We start from the raw sequence: 23,327 nt of genomic DNA on the forward strand, positions 1-23,327 counted from the left end.
AAAATCATTCCTTAGTAAGCATCTAACATTTATTTTAGATATTATATAAAGTTTTGGAATAAATTCAACTTTTACTGAATCATAACTAATTTTGTTTTGTTTTGTTTTTTTTTCCTTTCATTCTTTCGGGCTCCCTCAAAAAATTGTTTCAATCGCATCATCGTAAAAAAAACAAAACGATTTATCATAGAAGATCTAAGCAAAAAAACTCTTTCAAAGAAAGCATCGGATCAGATTAATGCTAACGTTTCAATAGGAAGTGGTGAATTTGACCGGACTGAAACAATTAATGGTAATGGTGGTGATTCGAACAACAAAAACGCGGCTGTAGATAATTTTGCCAATTTTGACGCATTTTCATCGTTGACAAATGACTCAGATCACTTCGCAAACATTGAATTTTCAAGTACTCAAATAAAAAATCTATGAACCAATAAACAGTTTTGTAATATTTTTCCGACATTTCTAAGTAGAAAAAATGTAACGATTTTTTTTTAAATGTTATATGGCAATAGCTTTTGCATCCGAATTCCATTTTACCTGAAAATTGTGAAATATTCGTGGCATCGTATTTTATTAACTGTGCCAAATGATGAAATCGTTGCATTTATGCATTGTTCAAACTATTTTTACCAGTCGCATTGGGATACAAATTTAACGGTAAGAATTTATAGAATAAGGTCAGGTTCAAATCAAAGAGATTGAGTCTGAGTAGTTTTCCAAAAAAACTGGCATTTAAATGCTCTAAACTGATGGAGTGAACAATGCTGATTCAGCACCATCACACAACAATGAATATCGACAATGGTCTAGTGTGGAGACATTGAGGCTGTAAGATACATTACGTACATGGGATAACGATACATCGCTCAGCAGCAATCACGAATACAATAAACACTCGTTATCCAGCGTCGATACAACGCGAAAAATGCTAGCGCGCATTCAATTCATAGGAGTAGATTTAAGTAGATTTTAATGTTGTAAGTTAGGCTTAAATATGTGGCCTTGTCCCTTGAATGTGGCGATACTGGAAGGAAAAGTGCACTGTGTTTTTATAAATGTATCAACAATCCGTGTTGAAGATAAATAAAACAATTCGTTTGAATCGCACTTGGTTCTATTTAAATTTAATTTTTTTCCATTTTTTTTCAATCTTCAGCTGTAACACTTTCTTCTACAAATGTATTGTTAGGTGAAGCAACGCTGCTATTTGTATCGTTTTGGTTTTGAAATTGTTTGTGTTTTCGCTTCGCGGAAACAGCATTGAATGATGGTTTTATGCCCGTATCCTCACTCTGAGGAATTGAATGCGATAAGTCGAATACTTTTGGCCGATGCAGTGGTTCCATTTTTTCTTCTAGAGCAGCTAGTGAAATCAGTATTGCCTCCTCGGTCCTAATTGTACGCGAACCTAATCAATGAAGTAAAATATCATTATGACTTTGCATGTATGTGTGATAATTTTATGCGAAATTTTTTCACCTACCCTGATTTGGCGCAACATTAATATACTCGTCAAACAATAGACTCGGATCATCAACATTTAGTTCATCGTCATTTTCGATGGCTGCCCCTAAGCCCAATACACCACCGTAAACAATAATTGCGTGATTGAATTTCATTGTTTTGTTGTCAACTGTGTGAATATCCGTGCCTTTGTCTGAAGTGCCCACTGTCAAATCGTACCCATTCTCGTAAATAGATTTGGTAAAAATGTCTGAAAACGTTTTGGCTATCCGAACCTGGTAACCCCAGTAAACTATTTTTTAATATAAAAATGATTATTTACGACTTTTGCTCGTGCACATACTGTAGTTTTTGTTGTTGTTGCTCTAGTAAATTTACAAAACTTACCACCGGTTTCAAGGCGCGGCTGCAACGGCGACACAATTTTTCCGCGGATCTTCTTTGATTTCAATTCTTGATCGGGCTCCAATTTAACTGTGACTCTTAAACCAGACGTAAGTATTTTATCAACTAAACAGTCATTGAGCAATCCAATATTGACGTAGGATCCTTTGCTTTGTTTTGGCGGTTTTCCGCTCACCACACCTTCGCTAAAATGTCAATAGAATGTGTTTTGGATTTATTTGACGACAAAATATTCATTCAAAGTGAAAAAGTAGAAGAAAAAACATGGGTACCGAAAAATGAACTCGCTTTGTTGCCGTAAATGATGTGGTGCGTCCAGTGGATTTAAAAGTCCCGTATATTTCAAATCTCGATGCAATGGAAAGAAGAATTTTCGCAAATATTGTGGACATTCCAGATACTGTAAAATTCGGGCCAGTTGCACACAGCAATGTCGAACGTTTTTAGTTTCATTGTCTTCCTCTTGCCAAGTGTCACCGGATCTTTTGGCACGCTTGGCGTTATCTTCACCAAGATCATCAAACACAACTATTTCGTCCACTTTGAAAATACAAGCGGCTCTTGCGATTTGCCCGGCCAAATAGGTACGCAATTCTTCCGATTGAGCATTTTCTAGAATTGATCCGGGCACAGCAATACTGAGTGTTGATACTGCCGGTGTAGCTTTCTCTTGAATTTCTTCTTCAGCCTTTTGTCGTTGGAGCTCTTCACGCTTTTTCTGCTTTTCCAATTTCCTCTCTAAATTTTGTTCACGATAAACTTTTCGCTGTTCCTTTTGTTCACGATGGATTTCGCGCCAGGATTTCTTTTTAGTAGTATGTGTTACCGGCGCTGACATGTTACCAATCAACATATAATAATTGGATTCTATCTCAAATATGTTGATGAATTTTTACTAAAACTTTTTTTGAAATCACATTCAATTCTAGTCAAGCCAACACGTGTGTTTACATTAAAAGTATCATTCATTGAATTGTCATTGTTGTGTGTAGACCTAGTACGACTAAAATCTAGTACTACATTTATTCTACTGTCGAAGTCAAATTTATTGTTTTATCTTCATTGATTTTGACATTCCTTGAAAACCGAATACCAGAAGGTCAGTTTATTTTGACTGTTTTACGAGAGAAAGAATACTCTCACAAATTTTAGTTTCATTTTTATTTCTTGTTTCCGAAAACATTCGAATTTTGATTTTTGTGTTACATTACATTCCCGGAAAAACCAATTTTATTTACACACTATTCATTTTTACAATCCAGTATGTGTTCTTTTGTTCATACTTTCATTCAATTTCAATTTAAAAAAACAACATATTTGGCTTTGTGTTCCATATAGCTATGAGGAATCGCAACATCATGTCATCTTCCGATCAAACGAACGAGGCACGTACCAATGGAAATGAGCAAAATTACATTCAACTACAACAGTCGCAAAAAGTTCGAAAAACGCTTTACAACATGTCACACTTACTCAATACTGGTCTCAGTGCTGAAACTTTAGATGTTTGCATCCGTCTATGTGAAGCGGGTGTCCATCCTGAAGCATTGGCCGATATCGTAAACAGTATCCGATCGGAAATGGAGGCCCTCAATCGTGACAACTATTAAAACTGACCCCTGGTTCTGGTTGATTCATTGAATGATTTTTTTTCTCCAAATTCCATCACATAAAAGTGTTTAATTAATATATCAAAAAATAAAATATGTTCAAAAACAACTTCATTTGTGTTTTGAAGAATCAAATAAACATAACAGGCCACAAAATTGTGTATATGTTTACACAACTCACGATCATTAATGTGTGACGCTCTTCCGGTCAACGGTTTTTTTTTCATTATTCGCTTTAACAATACGAACGCGTACAATACAGTTTGGTGCACTTTAATACAAACTCTTTTGTATTGTTTCGGGTGTCATTGAATTTCTATTGATGCACAATTTAATGCGATGATGATTCGAACTTTTTTTGTTTGGTTTTACTTTCCATATTTTGCACCTGAAAGAGTATTTTATTTTCAGTATTGCGTGCACAATGTGCTGTTAAACATAATATTCGTGGAGCGAATTCGAGTTGTTCAAAATGTTCTAAGTGAACCTGTTTTGATTCAAATTATTTAGAGAATTAGAATTGTTTTTGGCCAGAGAAACTATGAAAATCTTAAACGACAAGCTTGTGCTTGTGTTGAGCAATTTTACACTGACGGTGAGCCAATTGTGGACTTTGATTAATTTTAACACATTTTGTGATGTAGACAAACGTCTTTCTTTTCTAATATTATGATGGAAACACACAAAAAGGCTTGTGGCTTCGCATTGCTGTCTGCTGGATTCAAATTATTCACTGATTCAAATCGGATTTTACTATCGCGAGTGATTGCAGCCAATAGTGAAACACTATCGAGTCTTCAACACCCATTTTTCTACTACATTGCACTCGGTCTAGCAGGAGCTGGACTAATTGCAATATTCATTTCTTTGATTGGATGGTGGGCAATTACCTGCTTGAGTAACTATTTTGTGTTGAGCATTGTATGTACTTGTACTTGTTTTTGCCTTAATTTTGTTTGTTTTTTTTTTAACAAGTATTCTATTGGATTTCCAGTACTTTTTGATAGTGTTATGTTGGTTGTTAGTTGAGTTTTCATTTTGTTCGATGGCAGCTGTATGGCCACAATGTATTGGCTTAAGCTTGGATGAATCGCTCATGGTGAAAATGCTGCAGTCTAGCTATGGCGTACCCGGAAAAGAACAGGTAAAATTGAACTCTTATTTATGTGTTTGAGCAGGCGATTTAGAAAAAATTGATGACTTTTCAGCTGACGGCATCAATCGATTTGGTTCAAACTCACTTCAAATGCTGTGCAATCAGTAGCAATTTGGATTATGATATGTCACTTTGGAAACTACAAAACTATGCTAAACGGGATTGGGTCGTTCCAGCGACGTGTTGCATTCTTCAAAATAGCCATGAGAAACGCTCTTATCTCGACCCGAAACCACTAAATATTTCGCTTTGTCAATCTTTATTGAAACACGAATACAATCATGCACGGTACAGTCAAAGTTGCCTGGAACATCTGAGTACATGGTATGAACATCACACTAAACTCTTTTTAATTGGCGGACTGGTGCTTGCTGCTGTTCAAATGATGGTGTTAATCAGCATAATTTTTACCTGCACGAGAATGGCATCAAGTCATCGACGAAAAACACTAATTTAAGGTGATTTGATGATGCTCATCTGATTATATTCTGTTTAAGTGACTGTAAGTAGTATGAAAAAGCGGGTTTAATCCACGTTTATTAGTATTAGTGCACACATACACACATACACACATACACACACATATACACACATACACACGCACACACACTGCAAAATCAGTTTTAACCACGCTAAAAAACTACTTTTTTGCATTTCTTTTATCTCTTCTCTTTCTTATCTCTCTCTCTCTCTCTCTCTCTCTCTCTATCTCTCCCGTTTTTTTTACTTTCTTCTGTTAAATTTTTTGAATTTTTTTCTTCTGCTTGCTCAATCTCTCTCTCTCTCTTCCTCTCCATCTCATACACTCTCTCTCTCTTATGAAAGAAAAAGCAAATGGAAATTGATTCGAACAATACACAACACAATTTTTTTGTTTTGGATTTATTTTTTTTTAATCATTCAATGAAACAATCGAATAATAACCGAAAAAAAAAATCATAAACAATCGTATCAAATGAGAAAAAAAAATAAAATAAAAATGTTACTTTAAAATTCCGATAGATGTCTCTATTGATAGATTGTCACATTTGATTGAGAAAATTTATCAACATTTTTACTGAACATAAAATTATCTCAAATATTTTGATGTTAAAGTTATCATTGTTCAAGCAAATTCATTTCAATTGATTTCCATTGATTTTTTGACATTAATGATGATAAGGCGAAATGAAGTATAAATGAATCGATGCGTATGTGAAATTGAACATTTCATTTGTGTACAACTTCAATGTGATTCTTTGTTAGAATAAAAAAAATAGATATGTCAATGTGTCAAAAAGAAAATGTCATTGTTTTAAATTATACCAAAAGTGTTGAACTATTCGAAAAAGAAAAGACAGAAAAATTGTTTATATTTTTTATAAAACTGTGAAATTTGTTTTTTAATCACAAAAATACAAACATGTCGATCGACATAGTATCGAATGCATTTGCGATATTTCATGAGTCCATCAAAACGGACGTACAAAACAAAAGTGACTTAATTGTTGCAATAATTCATCACAGTATGGTTATTCGGAATGGTTTTCTATGCTTAGGATTAGGCCAACAGGTAAATTTTTCACAATCACAAAATTGCACATTTTTAGTACAATAATTTGATCATTTCATGCGTTTAGCTCACTCGCAATCACTTTATTGGATGGGCATTTTTGCTTCCTTTATGTTTGAAATAATATTTGAAACTTCGTGAAATGTTCGCAGACCGTTTGTGTGCGTTTGGCGTACACGATATCGTGGGCTGTGCGCTGATCATATCGATTCTTCGTCCCTGGTTTTTGAAATAGCTAAATTTTTTCAAAGTACAGTTCGCTGAATTTGATTGAAAAAGTAGTTTTTTTAATTTTTTGATCATAGCCTACAGAGTAGAGTATTGAATTTTTCTAACCATCGTCTGCGATGATGTTGTTGCCGACATATAACCGAAAAGTGGCTATTTATATTGATTAATCAATTTGATTTTGAAACGATTTTCGGTTTTGAACACAGATAACACTCCAACCAGAAGAAGAAAACAGTGGCTCCTTACTATTGCCGAGAAATTGGTATGGAAACCGCCGACTATACGAGCTTAGATATGTACGTGAGCGCAAAGTATTCGTGTTACTAGGTGACGTGAAAAACAATGGCACAATTATTTTGACGTTGCTGGTAAGCATTGGCGAGGGAGAGAGTGAGAGAGAAAGAGAAAGAGAAGAAAAAAACTTCTGATGAAATGTGGATATATCTTTTTTTCGTTCAATTTTAGAATGGTGACGCAATGCAAAAAACAAAGATAGACTTTGTTATCGAAGACACAGTAAAGTCGATGCAAGGCGGACTATTAACAATGGTACCAGGATTTCATGCTATCATAAGCCGTTTGCAACGCGAATTGGTGGATCCTCTCACAGCCCAGCCATCAGTTTTGCAGCGGTTTTGTACATCTGGTTTAACTTGGAGCAATAAACTTACCGTTGCCTGCATTGCAATACCTGTAATTATTGTTGGTTGTGCTTTTTATTACACGCATTTAAAAGAATGAATTTTTGTTAATAATGTTTAATGATTTCGTTTTTTTTTGGTTAGTTTGCTGTTTTAGTTTCTTTTGTTGTTGCTGTTTTAGCTGCTTTTGTTGTTGTTGCATCAAATTCAATAAAAAAAATCATTGTCTAAAACTCATCCTCTTTTCTTCAAACCACAGGTATCTCAAATGAAAAGATTTTTCATTGGTGTTGAGGGCCGAAAAAAAAATGAATAGTCCCATTTGAAAAAGATCTACAGATCAGTACATTCTTCTAAATTAAATGCATTGTAATTTGAAAAAGAAAATAAAGTGCACGAAAAGCATAAGTCAAATGTCTTTTTCTCAATTTTTTAAATGGAAAAATGTAATTATATTATTATTATTAATGGAAAATTGTATTATGATTTAAACCAAAATAACGACGATTGTTATAGACGATAAAATTGGAAAATATTACATTGTCGTCGTTAAGCATCTCAGCCTCACTTATAGGCTCCTTATTTGGAAGATTAAATAAAGAATGTTTCACTTTATCCGACGAATATTTGCTACACGAATCAATTTCTCAGTTTTTATTTTTATATTTTTCCGTATGAGTTGTTTTTAAACATGAATAAATATTGTTGTACAGATGCTATCGTTTCGGCAATAATAACCGGCCCAAATATTTTTGCTTTGACATCACATTTTTCTTATGATTCTATCAATAAAAATTACTGCTTTTAAAAGTAAGATGCGTCAGATGATTGCATCTTGACAGTGAAAAAAAACCATTTGAAAAAAAAATCTAAAATGCTATCCCAAACACATAAAACAAAAACGCACACACAAATACCGACGTACAAAAAATGAAACAACATTCAGCGAAATCAGTGTGTGTGTGTGTGTGTGTGTGTATGTATGTGTATGTACCTTGCATAGATTTTTGTGTTCGACATGCAACAATAGCGAGTAAGACTGGAAGACACTTAATTCAAAAATAAATACCATTTTCAATTTTCTCCTGGTAATTCTTCATTTTTCCCACGGTTCGCCTAGATAGAAAATCGTGCTCAAGAGAAAAAAAAACAGGAATAAACATTTTTTACGGATTTTTAATTCTGAAAGATATGTATGCTGTACGTCAACAATCATCACGATTTACTTCAAATAAACTGAATTGAGTATTTGTTTGTTTTTGACAGAGTATTCTCAACAATTGAGATTTGTTTGTGATTATGTTTCTCACAGTGAAATATCTTGCTCGCATGAAGCGAAGTGACATCGAATGTGTAGAGGAAAATAAAATAATCAAAATGTAGCAATGGAAGAGTAAAATTTGTGTGTTCTTTTCTAATTAATTCGATATCGATACAGAAAGCGTCTCGTACAAGCATATTTCATTGTGAGAATAGTGAGTATGAAACAACAGAAGATCTAAATCTATCCTAATAAATTTTCTATTCCTAAATGACTGTTTCAACAACTTTGGCTGCTTTTTTTTCATCATTTATAACTATGTATTACTAAAGAAGAAAATGATTTCTTTTTGGTTGAATATTTATGTTTGCTCACGTTTTGTTGTGAATATGGCTAATTTCATATATGTTAGTTATATGTAGCTGTTACATTGTATTGCAATAAAATGCACACATAACTGAAACGATTTTTGTTTTAAATTCATCTTAAATTTAAATTTGATTGAGTATTGTTTGTTTGCTTCTCTCTTTCTTTCTTTCGCATAATGTCAATGCAAAGCACTTGAAATCATGAAAAAAAATCATATATTCAGACCCGCCTTTAATTATTATTTGTGCGTAAAACTAAAAAAAACTGCGAATGCCTTTTCCATGACACACATTTATTTCCATTGAATTCATAAGATTTTGTAGTGGCATCCATTTCTTTCTGCTGATTGCCGACTTATCGAAAATGATTGATCAACAATCTGAAAAAAAATTTGACTTTGTTTCGATGTGAGGAATATCTGTGTGGCAATTGAGCGAGAATTATAAAACTTAAATGTTACACATTTGACATTTGAAGGGCTATGTAAATATGCCCCATGGTGATTTATGATTTTTGTTCGGTAGCTTTTATGACTTTATGAGAGCTAATGATAGTTTTCTTTATTCGTGTCTTAAATCTAAAATTGGATAGAAAAAAATGTGTTGAGCTGTTTCAAGTGCGTTTTGTTGTCAAAATGTCCGTTTCTCTTTTTCTGTGCGATAATATCTATCGCAAAGATGTCCGTCAATTCTAAAGACATACTTGTATTAATTTCCAGTTGAACAAAGTTTTTTTTGTCTATGTTTATGTTTTCTTTTGCTTCAGTATGTTTGTTTCGATGATTACTGCGCTGAACAAAGGTAATTGTAGTAATGCTCTCAATACGAAGGGGAATCAATAAATGGTCTGATGGTTCTTCTTCTTCTTCTTCTTCTTCTGCATTTGATTCTAAAAGACTTTACATATGCATTTTACAGTGCATAAAATTCATCCTGGTTGGCCCAGGGGGTTGAGAGGCCCAAGGGGGCCACTAGTATGGTGTAAATCTATTAAAACTTCCTCGATACATAGCCCCGTAGCCAGGTACAGGACCTATTCCATGGCTGAGATATGGATCCTGAAACTCACGTGCATATCTGAATGGGACGATGTAAAAGAAATATTGTTATTCTCAAATCATGACATATGTATACTCATCGAAATCGAAAAATCTTATCACCAATGTCATAGTCATTGTGGTTCATTTAACCACTTTCGTAAATTTACCGTGACTTATATGTATATTTGCACCAATTGAATATCGATTGGTTAATTATATTGAACATTGATTGAGACTTGTTTTTTTTCACATTTTGATTGATTGATTGATTGGGAAATTCTGCGTATGGATTTATTGTATTTGCGTTTGATTGGTTGATAAACGCTTTTCGATGAAGTGTCGACGTCTTATGCACATTTACTCATTGAATTGTGTGGATATGTCTAGGTCTTGCAACAAAAGCGCCAAGAGTTGAATTCTCAACTATGTAAAATAGAAAAAAGGCAATAAATGACAAAAATGTCGAATAGTTCATTTGGCTCTTTTAACTAAATTTGGCAATATAATATTTTGGTGAAGGTCATATCGATATTTGAAAAATTAAAATTGGTAAATTTGATGTATAATTTCGAAGCAAGCGTCCAACCAACACATATATATCGTCGTCATCATCGCCGTCGTCGTCATTCATCAATCGAAAGCTAATAATGTGAAAAAAATTGAAATGTGAAAATCAACGCCAACCGCGTCCAGTTTTGCACTATAGAAAGTCGCGAGTCTGTTCCGCTATTATTGTTCTTGTCCGTCTTTATTAGGTTCCAATGATGAGAATATTTTTGCTTACCCAGCTGCCATTGCGTAGTTAGCTAAACTTGGATTTGGAACAGATGCAGCTGCAGCTGTAGCTGCACCATATGCTGCTGCTGCTCGCATACCCGTAATCCCTGCATTCAATGTAGCTGCCGGCTGAAATGTCGAAAATGGTTTTTGATTTGAGAAAAAAAAACGACCGAAAATTCAATTCTAACGACAAAAATTATTGCAAAGCCCCTTCAGGATATTCGCTCAGGATATTTCCTTGTAAATGGTTCTGCAAAAGATTTTTTTTGTCATTATAGAAAATAGCATGTAGCACGAGTGTTTAAAAGTGGTTAGATTTAAAACGATTTAAATGCCTCTTGTATCGCTTGGCGGCTTCCAGCCGATCTAAAAGCGGGGAGCTTAGATATGGAAATTGCTGCTTGCTATTCTCTAAAATTTATTCAAATCACTGGATTCTTACAATTGCATACGCGGCTTGCTGTTGCTGTGCATGTGCGATTAACGCATTCTGCTGCCCAGCAACGACCGCTTGTGCCGCATGCACACTATTAACTGTTGCCGTCGGTGTCATGGTCGTAAGGCTATAAGAATAAGAAAAATACAATCAGGATCACACAGAACAAGAGAATATTTAGTTTTTTCCAAACATCGCCAAATTCTTGATGAGTGACAGGAACGAAAAAGAGGACAAGATAGAATCAAAGAAACAATTCGAGCAAAATATTCAGTTGAAAAATCGCAATAAATTAATGAGTATGCGTTTTGAAGAGTTCATATTTTGTGGGTTGGCCGAGCCAAATATAGAACGTTGAACGTTTTGGAATTTTCCGAATTTCTCCATATCATCAGAATTGATCACTAAAATGAAAACTTACTTGGGATGTAAAACATGAGTGGATCGATAGTCGGCTGCCTGCACATTGTTAGCTGCTGCTGCTGCTGCTGCTGCCGCCGCCGCTTGTGACATGGTTGTCTTATTCATTAACGGATTTGCTGCTTGTGCCTGTATAATTTTAGATTTCGAATCAATCTATATAGTTGAAAAACAATAAATGTCACACAATTCTTTAAACTCAGACGATCGAACAGCATGTCAACTTATTTCTAATATACGCTGATATCACTCCATTTCATGAAATAAACAAATATTCAACGGAGAGAACATTTTATTTGTTTCTTTTTTTCATCCCGGCAGGCTGTTGTTTACTTATTGGCTTCAGAACAACGTGCTATTTTTAGAAAGAACACAATGATCATGAGCGTACGCAGGAAGAGGGTCAGGGGGATCGTCAGCTCCCTTCCTAAGCATCGGAATTTGAAAAATATCTTCGTTTTTTTAATGAACTAACAATGCATCCTCGTTTCTGAAAATGAATTTTTCGTGGACAGCTCCAATTATCGTTTGTTGGGGAAATCAATTCCACCGAAGGCGTTCGGGCACTCTATTTTTTAGAATACTCAAATGTATCTGGAGCCAGCGTGTGAGTGCTGGCAGAAATCATCTAGAACATTTCACTCCGTTTCAATTCAAAATACGCCACGCTCACACATTCATACAATGATTTGACAAATGTAGCTGACAATGAATAAATACATAGTTTAAATGGCTTTTCGTCGCTTAATTTTTGTATTGTGTTAAATTTTATGGCCTAAGTTGCTCGGGCGCCGTTTTCAATACAGAAATTAGTTTTCTTTTCGATGCTAGGCCACCGAGAAGAATCAAGCACTCAGTTCAGTAAAAATGTCTCACACATGAAAAATTTATTGATTCACTGTGGTTTCTATTTCACTTTTTTGATCAAAGATCTCGTGATAACTTCAGTGACGGTAGTGTTGGCTTCGAACGTTCGTTCGTTCCGTCGAAAATGTTTTGTTCGTCGTTCGTTGTTCCGAAAAAGTCTTTTTTTCATACAAAAATTAATGTTGTTCGGACCGAACAAAGAACAAAACATTTTCAAACGAACGAACGAACAATATGATTTTTTTAAAAATCATGTCGAACGGTCGAACAAGCGTTCGAAAGTGTTTGAAGGTTAAATCTATGCCCATATTCAAGCTTGGATATGTGACCGGAATCGGATACATTTAGGCTAATAATTGTTAGATGGATAATTTAAAAAGGAACATTGTTCGAAATTTTAACTTTGAACCACTGAATTTTTCATAAATCATGAAATAAAATATAAGAGGAAGTCGTCTAAGATGGGCCATCGGGTAAGACGGGCCACCCCCGAAAATTTTGGCAGGCGCCATATTAACCGCAAACTGATCAGCAACATGTTAATGCACCATCGGTAGCTATGTTTTGGTAGTGCTCAGAGGAGTAAAGAGATCTTCTATGTATGATAAAACATGTTCGTTTCAAAATTTTGTGAAAAATCATTTTTAGTGCATTTTGTCGACAAGCACGGTGTGAATTTTTTTGACAATTTTCGAAAGTGAATATATCAAACGTGTTGTAAAAAGTACCTATTTTCAGTGTACAAAGATAATTTTGGTGTATTTCATCATGGGAAAACAATTTGTCGTCATGAAAAAATGGCGTGTTTTGGTTAAGATGGGCCAAACATTTTTTTTGTTATGCGCTCAAACTCTATTGTTATGTTTGAAAATCGTGTTTTAAGCAATCGCATAGCGTTTTAAAGTGATTCTATGGTATTTTTTGCCTGATGTTGGCCTATTGCGACCAGCTACACCAAGACCTTCATAAAATCGTCGTGGACGTCAGCTTATTAAAAACGCGGAAAGTACATCGCTGTAAGCACATAAATGAATAAAAATTGACAAATCTTTCGAAATATGGTGTTACCATTTCATTATTTCTCTTATTTTTCAAATTTTGTGGGGTGGCCCATCTTAGACGACAATTTTTTTTGTCAACTTTCAAGGTGTTCGGAAAATGTGCGATAAAATTCTTTTTTGCAATGCAAACGAATGACAATCTTAGGCAAAAACTTTCCTTTTGAGGTCCTCTTTCCAACGGTATATATAAGTCTCAAACAATATCCACATTTAAGACTTTTATAGCGGTCAATCAATGTGTCCATCTTAGACGACTCTCCCTTATTGATTTTTTTTTTCAAATAGGAAATTCCTATGTAAATTTGTCTGCAAATGCTTGCAAAGCTTTCCATCTAGTTGAATACCATTGAAATTATGAAGCAATTGACATGAATGTTTATTAAACTTTTTGCAAAAATATAAATACCAAATGAAAATTGCACCATAAAAATGTTTGTATAAGGATCAAATTGGTTTTAAATGAAAAAAATGAAATGTATTTGTTTGAAATATAAAAAAAATTGCCAAAGGAGAAAATCATATAGTTGCATAAAAGGTTCGTAAGTAAACATAAAAAATTACATATTTTAATAATTTATAAATAAAACCAACCTGGAGACGAAAGTTTGAATCAACTTGTGCTGCTTGAATTGAATTTGCTGCAGCTTGAGCTTGAACTTGTTGAGCTGCCGCAACCAAGAATGGGTCGTAGTAAACACTAAATAAGGTGAATGAAAACGTATAAATGAGATCATTAAATTGTAAAGAATGTTATCGAAATTATTTTTTGCTTCAATTAAATTGGATTTTTAGTTGTTCAAGCCACTAGGGTTAGTATTAAGCAAACAATTCAAAAAAGATTAAAACATCACCACAGCTTAGTTTACGGTGATTTATGCTCGAGATGGAAAACTGACAGCAGAAGAGCGTAATAAATGCATAAAATTCAACACATCAAATGATGCATATGTTGAGAAAATGGTTGCGGCGATCCAAATCACTGTAAATTTATCTGGAGACTCCTGATCTTTATGTTATGAATTTCTACATTTCCATAAGCATTTTGTGTACAATCAAATTCGTTGCTTCGCAAAAACTACACCCAGCTGAATACTATCCTGATAATGTGCTTTCTTTGACATTTACGTACCGATCCGCACGAATTTAGTGCATAAATACTGCATTGCACGAGCTACCGTGGCATTCATAGTTTTTATTGCGTGCGTGTGCGTGAACGTTGAATATACTCAATATTGGCTGCATATACACCACAGGCCATAAGTTTGGATACCCCTATGAAATATATTGTTTCTACGTTTTTGGAACATTTTCAGTTGAAATTTAGTATTGGATATGAAAATATATCGAAATTCTGACCGAATGGATGATTTGGAAGATAACATTTGGCCGGCCTATGGCCATTTTTTGGCTTTTTAGCTGTGGGAGCCAAAATCGAAGTCTTAAACGGGCCATCGGATTAAAAAGTTTTATACACCATTCGAAAGTTCTTGAAAAGTAGATGTGATTTCAGGTGGAAAACATAAAACTCGGCCGGCGTTTGGCCAAGATATGGTTGTTTGTAATTTTTGGCAGAAATCTTCAATCAGCCATATCTTGGCCAAAAGCTGGCCGATTTTGATGTTTAATACACATCTACTTTTCAAGACCTTACCAATGGCGTATATAACTTTTTAATCCGATGGCCCGTTTAAGACTTCGATTTTGGCTCCCACAGCTCAAAGGCCAAAAGATGGCCATAGGCCGGCCAAATGTTATCTTCCAAATCTTCCATTCGGTCAGAATTTCGATATATTTTCATGTCCAATACTAAATTTCAACTGAAAATGTTCAAAAAACGTAGAAACAATATATTTCATAGGGGTATCCAAACTTATGGCCTGTGGTGTACGTACAAACATAACTTTGAACCGAATATCGAGCCAAAACCTCTGAATGGTACAATAGCCCGCGCCATGCAGTATTTAGCACTAGATTCGTGCGGACCGCAGTATCATCTAAAATTGAACAGTGTGTTATTTTAACGTGCACCCTATGAATAAAAAAACAATTGAAAACTTTTGGGGTAGTACCAAACGAGGCGACCAAGAAATATGTATTGTATACAGTTAGAATATGGAGCAGAAAATCAACGCAAAGAACATAACTTTGATTTATTCCGTTGCATTGGCACAGCCATGTAGTATTGAGTAAATTTTTTACTTCTGCGTGTTCGGCGCCAATGGAATGAATAAAAAAAATATTAAGAGGGAAAAAGGAAACATTGGGCAATGAGTCCGAACAATTTACGTAAAACAGCAAAGTGTAAAAATAGTGGTTGACAAAAACTATGCGATCGGTTTAAATCATTGAACTGCAAAATTTTCTGGCATTTGGCCATTTCGACATTTCACATTTGTATACACATTCACGACGACGACAGAGACGTATACCGGGTTTAATATAGCATATAAAGTTATATATATATTGGCTTTTAAGCAAATTGTCGCGCTCTTTGCTGCGGTCGAAGTTTTCCCATACTCTAGCTCTAAGTTTCATTTGGAAATAATATTAGAATAGGAAACATAGCTTTTCCCATTCGTAATGCTGCAAAGGTGCAGACAAGCCCACAATTACAATTTTCAAGAGCATTAACGTAGATTTGTTAAATTCATAGTTAATATATTGAGTTAGTCGAGCACTACAACATTGTTTCATTCAGACTTGTTGAAATGTTTATGCATATTCAAGAAAAATTAGAAATACTATATAAACAAAACGGACACATTCTTGATTTGTTGTTATTCAGCATTTGTATCTATATATACACACAAAATGATCGATTAAAGCTCTATTTATTCTTAAAACACAATTGTGGATTATATTTTATATTACATTCATTGGTGACAAATCTTTTGTCCCCTCTGAAGTATTTAAGGAAAAAAATAACAAAAAAAAAAACTGTTTCTATTAAAAACGAACGTAAAATCGGGTACTTTTTCGGTTCGGTTTTCTTGGCATTAACATAATATATGGTGTTTTAAAGCCGTGCAAAGCAGATTTATGAATGACAGATGTATTTGTATGACACAATAAAGTTTATTTACTTGAAGGTTTAATCATTTACGATTGTTTTAATGTTGCTTTTTTCGGTTTCAATCACTTACTATTACATTTGACTTTAAGTTTATGTACGTATATAAATATAGTGATGGTGACACTTCAAGCTACACTGTTAGTAATGGTAACATAATCGATACGGTTGGGACATCAACTCTTTCTTAATATTAAATTATAGGGACGAATCACTGTTCTGAAATCTAGCTATACATATGTGCGTCAGTGACATTCTACAGTAATAAGAAATATTGAGCTTGCATTTTGTGTAAACATGGAGATAAGAAATGATCCACTTCCTAAAGGTGAGAACAAGGTACGGCCTAATAAATATATGACAAGATTTGTTGGGAAGATTTTACCACATTTCCAAATGGTTTACCTGGGCGAACCTTCTAATTTGAGAATTTACTAACATACAAACAAATCAATGCGGTTTTCATGAGCTAGTGTAAAAAAGTTTATCTAAATTACTTAATTGAAATTCTGATTATCGAAAAGAGCCATAACAAAACGATTTTTAACCTTTTCCGTATTCATTATAGATACGAAATTAGACGTGCATACACTTTATATAGATATATATAAATATATATGTTGCATGCTTCCTTTTTTCTGTGTTTCCAATAAAAACTTGCGACTCTCTTTCAATATTTGAAAATTACAAAGTTAAATCTTATCCTTATCCACTTGTGGATACAAATGTGCTAAATCAGTGCACACATACACAAACAATGTTAGAAAGAATGATTTACTCTAAACCAATTGCGAATCAGAAACATTCATGGCTGTTGCTTTTTACACACATACAGAATCCACCATCTCCAAGAAATTACGATAATGATGATGGTAGTGACGGCGAGGAAGAAGACTACACTTAAAAAAACAATCTAGAAATACATAAAAGGAAATGCAATACTTTTCACGTCCTCATTGGAACTCATTACAAGTTTGCATTTATTGCAAATTATACACAATTTGAGAATAAAAACGAATCGTTTATTGCAAATACCAGCTTGTGGTGCAATTTCTCTTGTGAATTGCAAATAGATCCAAACAAATATTGGCACACATGCCGTTTGCAAAGTTGATTATTGTTTAATTAATTTCCATTCCATAAAACCAAGGCAAAAAGGAAAAAAAAGCAAGCTTGTATATACTTTGCGTGGCACCTCATGAGTAATCCACTTCTCTCCGTACACCGAAGTGTATATCAACGAACAGTATGTTGCACCGACCGTGAGTCGTGCAGCACAGTTGCTTATTAACCAACCACACTGAGTATGCGGGGCCGACGACAAAGGCATACGCGTGAACGCAAACCAATAAGTCGGCTTAATATATACTACTACTGTGTCCAAAAAGTAAGGTGACATTGCATTTAAAATTTAGCGCGCTGGGGAATTTGAAAAAATCCTTTTATTTTTAGGTTGGTAGGACTGTCTTTGACATCCCTGCCAAATTACACGTCAAAATATTCATTAGTGTTTGAGATACGCTTCGTTTTGTGGACTGCTAAAAGTGAATTTCTCGTTTTTTGCGATGTCGAAATTTGTTGATCAAAGAATTTGCATTAAATTTTGTTTGCGGAATCAATTTTCTGCTGCGGATTCGTTGAGGATGGTGCAGAAGGCCTTTGGTGATGAGGCTATGTCGAAAAAAAATGTTTACAAGTGGTATAGTGAGTTCCAAGCAGGCCGTGAATGTGTCGAAGGCGACGAGCGTGCTGGGCGACCATCAACCTCAACCGACGAAGCTCACGTCCAAAAAATTAAAGATTTGGTGTTGGAAAACCGTCGATTAACGATTAGAGACCTTGCTGATGATATTGGCATATCGAAAGGCTCAGTCAATACCATTTTGAAGGATGTTTTGGGCCTCAAACGCGTCAAATCTCGACTGGTACCGAAATCATTGAATTTTTTGGAAAAAAGGTGTCGAGTTGACGTGTGTGAAACAATGCTTTCTGACTACATTGACAAGACGAAATGCATGATCACTGGAGACGAGACTTGGATCTATGCTTACGACCCGGAAACAACCGACCAATCGAGCGAATATCGTGCCAAAGGTGAGCCGAGACCAAAAAAACCGCGCCAAAGTCGCTCAAAAATCAAGGTCATGTTGACTGTTTTCTTCGATTATCGGGGTGTTGTGCATTATGAGTTCCTTCCCCCGGGTCAAACAGTCAACAAGGAATATTATTTGAGTGTTATGCGTCGTTTGCGTAACGCTATCCGCCAAAAGAGGCCGGAATTGTGGAAAGACAACTCTTGGTTTTTGCACCATGATAATGCATCGTCTCACAATGCGATCATTCTTCGTGAACATTTCGCCAAAAACTCGACTCATATCGTTCCACAACCACCGTATTCACCTGATTTGGCACCGTGCGACTTCTGGCTGTTCAACAAGCTCAAAAGACCGCTCCGGGGACACCGTTTTGAGACGATAGAGCAGATTGAAGCCGCAGCGAAGACGGAGGGCCATCCCTGAAGTCGACTTTTTCAACTGTTTCGAAGATTGGAAAATCCGTTGGCATAAGTGCATTGTATCGGGAGGGGATTACTTTGAAGGCGATGAAATTGATTTGGAAGAATAAATAAAGAATTTTCAAAATAAATGCAATGTCACCTTACTTTTTGGACACAGTAGTACATTCAGAATGTATATATACTTTTCTTTGTGAATTCGTGTTTATGCGAATTATAAGAATCAGCCAAAATGAAAAATCCAGAATGCCAGTTAGTGTGTGTGTTTGAGCGGGACAGCTAGCTGTTACGTTCATATATACATATCTCACTCTAACAAGAAAGACGAACGAAGCGACAGCAACACCAATACACAAGTGGATTCAATTTTTGTTGTTGAACTAAACAAAACGGTGTGCATCGCACCGAAAAATATTTTTTTATTGACAAAGTCAAACTTTTTTGAAATTGAATTTACTAAATAGGGAAAATAAAAAAAAGGGTTTCATACGGAAAAAATGAAAAAAATGAAAAAAATTAAAAAGATAATCGAAAAAGTCGCTAAGAGTTCCGTATCACACATATACATATACACACAGAGACACAAACGCTGCAAAAACCACAAAACCGTTGTATTTTAAAATATTGTTCGTTTGGCAATGTCGATGATGATATGCCGATGCTATAAACAAAAATACAATCATACAGTCATTCATTCATTTGAATATACACATGCACCAAGTACTTTTGTACTTTTTTTCCAAATACAAATAAATATGTCCACATTTTAGAGGAATTTGTTAGTCAAAAATTACCAAATAGACCAAAGAATAAATCATGAGTTTTTTCATTTCTAAATTAATTTGAATGTTGTTTTTCGTTCGCACGCAGTCAAATGCTTTGTTTTACAATTCTCGGCTTGTGTCTCCTAATTAAAACCACACGGAAGTGAAAATGAGGTAAATTCTTCGACAAAGTAACGTTTCCTATCCCTATATGTTGTTGTTGTTGTTTCTTTTTACTTTGAAATAAAGATAAATTGTCATAATAAAGTCCGCGATGTTTTTGTTTATAATGTCAACGTCAATCGTTTTTTTACAGCTCTACTGTGTCTACTCTTCGGAATTTTCTGTTTATAGTAGTTGTTGTGTTCTTTTTGTTTTCTTTGATGGCTGATTTCTGAATGTTTGTTTGATTGGTTGGTTGGTTGGTTGGTTTGTTAAATTAATAGGTATTATTACTTACGGCGCAAATCCATGCAAAGCATTAGCTGAACTGGCCGCTGCAGCTGTTGCGAGCGGAGTTGGCAAACGAAAAGCTGTAGCGGTTGCTCCAGCTGGCGGAAAAACAGCCGCAGTTCGAGCCGCTCGTCCTCTTTGAATTGCTACTCCACGTAGTGCTGATTGAGATATCGCGTTTGTGTCAATTTTCATTTGATTTTTTTTTGCATTTTGCATGGTTTGAGTTTTGATTCAAAAGTTTTCGTCATATGATAAGTTTTATTCGTTTTTTTTAATAATTCGTATTTGTTTCGTATATATTTCATTGAACGTTGATGTTGTTGTAGTAGCGATGCCGTGATTTTTCAATTGATTTCGTTTTTTGTATTGTTTGTTCGAAATGTATGTGGTCAAAATTTGTGCGTGCCAAAAATAAACGAAAAAAATAAAGGAAAATGCATGCGGTTAGATTAACAATTATATTTATATAATGGAAATGCCATTTAAAATATGTGGGGTTGCGACGAACTTCAACTTACAACGAACCCTAATTGATTTTCTTTACACAATCTACCAAAACGTCAACACACAACGGAGAATGGTTTCGATAAATCATTATTGTCACGAACAATTTTGAAAACGTGGACGATATTAAAACAAACAACGATATTCCTCGGATACTATTTGTGGTTCGATTCACTTTGTGTGGTGTGAATTTTTATTTAAATTATAAAGACGAAACGGAAATTTGGATTACGATTTTAGACTTTGGGAACAACAAAAATACAAACAATAATACAAGTTAACCATACAAAAGGAAAAATAGGTATTCTGCACTTTTTTTTTCAAATTGTAACTTGAATCGAAATTCATTTTCAACACTGAAAATGAAAGCAAAAACGGACTAAATGCAATGGAGAAAATAAATGGTGAATTCTTTCCTTAATAAAGAGATTAAGGCAATCAATTCTATTCCAATCGAAGACCGAGAGTATGAAACATGCACAAAAAGATCGAAAAATGATCGCGCATGAGATTTTACTTAAAATGGAACATTCACGTACGAAGAAATGCCGAGAAATACGCTTATATTTTGCAGAGTTGCACTAGTATCTGTTTTTCCAATATATTCCCAGAGGGAAAATGCGAATGAATGAAAACGGGAGGCAAATGATGTTATAAAAAGGAACATGTATTATGACTATAGTTGTATCTTATCACTCTTTGATTCACGTGAAAATTGTGCGAGTGAAACACCTGCTGTGTATTGTAAAGCAATCACGATCAAATTCAGACTGTGAACTTTAGATTTCTTCTGCATATATGTTTTGTTTTTCTTTTTTTATTCATTCAACACTACATGATTAATAATTGTTATTCGGAATTAATTGCAATTATTGGCGATTCAAAACATTCAATTTAATAAGATAATGCAGAAGATGGCACACAATCAATAGGTTAGTACGATGCATTAAAAATTCCACACACGTGTTTAGCCAGTTTGAAAATTTGGATTAGATCTGAATTAGAGAGCATTTACTTTGATCATCACAAGGCGATTATCAGAGAAACTTAAATACCTTCGTCTGTGAACAGCTCGTGGAGCTAATAAAAGTTGTTGGGCAGGAGTTAAGTGTGCAGTCGCTTGTGATGTGGCTGGTGAAACAGCTGCCGCATTTCGCATCGAACTCAAAAATGGCCATGTCATCGGCATTCTATAGCCTAATCATATTTTTTTGATTTTTTGATTGGATTTAAATTTACTTTAAAGCTAAATGCATTGCAAAAAAAAAATATATGCACGGGTTAACGTGTCTATGCCAGAAATACGAATGACAATCAAAAGCGTTACCGGAACAAGGTTTTTTTTAAAAATCTCGATTGCATTCAAGAGGAACAGAAGAAACACGTATGAAAAATGAAAAAAATAGGGAAATTTATGCAGGATGGTTTTACGACAATTATGTTTTAAATTTGATTTTGATGATCATTTATGCCATTTCAGTTTTGATTTATTTTTTGAGTGCAACAGCGATGCATCATTACATTATATGTGTGAAGTGAACTGAATACGAAAATATGCAAAAAGTATATCATAGATATCATATATGATCATAGATATCATACCATTACTTATATTACAAACTGCAATTGAGCAGAAGAATGACTAAGCAATAATTTTCTTCAAATATATCAAATAAAGCATTGCATTAATTGGTTCAGGTCATTACAGTGACATCTGATGTAAACTGTAGATATTAAATCTAATAAAATCGACCGTAATGCATTTTGAATATCTTGCAGAACAAGATTGGAAAAATATATGATCATTGAATGAGATATGAGGAGAAAAACAAACACAACAAAAACAAAGAGCAATGCGCAAATGAAGAATAAAATAGGGGGAAAGAACTATCACATAAATCTTATTGTTCGCACAAAATTTTAAATGGACAATGTTACGCTACTTGAAAATAAAGAGATTGTAGTTTTTCTCAAATGTATAAATCGAATCGAATTGAAAAACAACGTTTTATAAATCGAACCATGAAACAAATGAACATTTTATACAGACACATTGCGCGTAAAGCACATTTTCACACTAACACACACCGAACAGATCAAATCAAAACGGAAAATTTATGTGAAATAAGTTCAAATGTTCGTATTCGATTTCCAAGAAACTCGAACTTCGAATAAATAGCACATAGACAATGAAAGTTTGAAATTTTCATACGGTTTCAAAAGAATGCCTGTCTAGAACACATATGCTGTACGCAATTGGAATGACAAGTGAGAGAAGTGCGGTTAAAAGGAAAAATACATGGGATGAAAACAGAAGAATTTTAGTAGAAATGGGAACGCAAACTTAAAATGAAAACTATTTTTAAAAAAACGTAAATTTATACACATAATTGAAGTATATGTATCAGATGTAGATTATAAAGAAAATCGCATACAGAGATTAACGCGACTAAATTAGGCAAGCGAAATATGAATATTTCTGATGTTCGTGTGGCAAATAACACATTTTTTCTGACACTTTGATTTAGGATTTAAACGGCACAAAAAATCTGATGAAAAAATAAAAATGAGGTATTTAATTAAAAAAAAAACATTTTTCTTACCTTCCGGCCATTGAACACAAACTGGCAGCACAAACATGCACAAAAACAATGGTTGAATTTGTAGGAAAGAAAATACAAAAATTAGCTTTAAAATCTATGTTAACAGCATATAAGTCGAAA

The 23,327-nt window shown here is 34.4% G+C and overlaps 5 protein-coding genes across 59 annotated transcripts in view; 3 read left to right on the top strand and 2 right to left on the bottom strand.

Annotated features, from left to right (window-relative positions):
• LOC129573779 (epidermal growth factor receptor substrate 15-like 1) overlaps window positions 1-438 on the top strand; it is a gene marked incomplete in the record, with an annotated part of 7,899 nt that extends 7,461 nt beyond the window's left edge. For both annotated transcript variants that reach the window (XM_055454815.1, XM_055454816.1), the window contains 1 exon segment: window positions 191-438. In XM_055454815.1, coding sequence (XP_055310790.1) covers window positions 191-429 — 239 coding nt within the window.
• A 661-nt stretch (window positions 439-1,099) lies between these two features.
• On the bottom strand, window positions 1,100-5,093 carry LOC129573789 (putative methyltransferase C9orf114). 2 transcript variants are annotated; one of them, XM_055454888.1, is made up of 6 exons: window positions 4,724-5,093; window positions 4,373-4,597; window positions 2,145-3,870; window positions 1,855-2,057; window positions 1,487-1,759; window positions 1,100-1,411 (listed from the first exon to the last, which is right to left on the bottom strand). In XM_055454888.1, exons 3-6 carry the CDS (start codon window positions 2,723-2,725, stop codon window positions 1,149-1,151), a joined length of 1,320 nt encoding a protein of 439 aa, XP_055310863.1. In that variant the 5' UTR covers window positions 2,726-3,870; window positions 4,373-4,597; window positions 4,724-5,093; the 3' UTR covers window positions 1,100-1,148. The 2 variants fall into 2 exon arrangements, with proteins under 2 accessions (XP_055310863.1, XP_055310864.1); XM_055454889.1 differs by having other exon boundaries at window positions 4,373-4,601; window positions 4,724-4,840.
• On the top strand, window positions 3,778-5,095 carry LOC129573794 (tetraspanin-11). Of its 2 annotated transcripts, none has more exons than XM_055454896.1 (4): window positions 3,778-4,077; window positions 4,173-4,403; window positions 4,477-4,626; window positions 4,691-5,095. In XM_055454896.1, exons 1-4 carry the CDS (start codon window positions 4,024-4,026, stop codon window positions 5,093-5,095), a joined length of 840 nt encoding a protein of 279 aa, XP_055310871.1. In that variant the 5' UTR covers window positions 3,778-4,023. The 2 variants fall into 2 exon arrangements, with proteins under 2 accessions (XP_055310871.1, XP_055310872.1); XM_055454897.1 differs by having other exon boundaries at window positions 4,033-4,077; window positions 4,127-4,403.
• Window positions 5,096-5,799: 704 nt separating this feature from the next.
• Window positions 5,800-7,705, top strand: LOC129573798 (proteasome inhibitor PI31 subunit-like). 3 transcript variants are annotated; one of them, XM_055454902.1, is made up of 4 exons: window positions 5,800-6,190; window positions 6,628-6,789; window positions 6,887-7,114; window positions 7,207-7,705. In XM_055454902.1, exons 1-4 carry the CDS (start codon window positions 6,041-6,043, stop codon window positions 7,291-7,293), a joined length of 627 nt encoding a protein of 208 aa, XP_055310877.1. In that variant the 5' UTR covers window positions 5,800-6,040; the 3' UTR covers window positions 7,294-7,705. The 3 variants fall into 3 exon arrangements, with proteins under 3 accessions (XP_055310877.1, XP_055310880.1, XP_055310878.1); XM_055454905.1 differs by having other exon boundaries at window positions 5,804-6,190; window positions 6,887-7,201; window positions 7,322-7,705; XM_055454903.1 differs by having other exon boundaries at window positions 5,805-6,190; window positions 7,322-7,705.
• A 515-nt stretch (window positions 7,706-8,220) lies between these two features.
• LOC129573784 (RNA binding protein fox-1 homolog 2-like) overlaps window positions 8,221-23,327 on the bottom strand; it is a 43,285-nt gene continuing 28,178 nt past the window's right edge. For 20 of the 50 annotated variants that reach the window (XM_055454848.1, XM_055454857.1, XM_055454846.1 and 17 more), the window contains 7 exons: window positions 23,208-23,228; window positions 20,105-20,258; window positions 13,887-13,992; window positions 11,369-11,496; window positions 10,954-11,074; window positions 10,516-10,637; window positions 8,221-9,768 (listed from right to left, as the gene is read on the bottom strand). In XM_055454848.1, coding sequence (XP_055310823.1) covers window positions 9,663-9,768; window positions 10,516-10,637; window positions 10,954-11,074; window positions 11,369-11,496; window positions 13,887-13,992; window positions 20,105-20,258; window positions 23,208-23,228 — 758 coding nt within the window. In that variant the 3' untranslated portion in view covers window positions 8,221-9,662. Of the gene's footprint in view, window positions 9,769-10,515; window positions 10,638-10,953; window positions 11,075-11,368; window positions 11,524-13,886; window positions 13,993-20,104; window positions 20,259-21,659; window positions 21,802-23,207; window positions 23,229-23,327 lie in introns of all 50 variants that reach the window. The other 30 variants (XM_055454825.1, XM_055454841.1, XM_055454830.1 and 27 more) reach the window with 6 other exon arrangements.

This window comes from Sitodiplosis mosellana, unplaced genomic scaffold (genome assembly GCF_009176505.1).
Source record: "Sitodiplosis mosellana isolate CC-2019 unplaced genomic scaffold, AAFC_SMos_1.0 Smas_scaffold_6102, whole genome shotgun sequence".
Classification (NCBI taxonomy): Eukaryota; Metazoa; Arthropoda; class Insecta; order Diptera; family Cecidomyiidae; genus Sitodiplosis; species Sitodiplosis mosellana.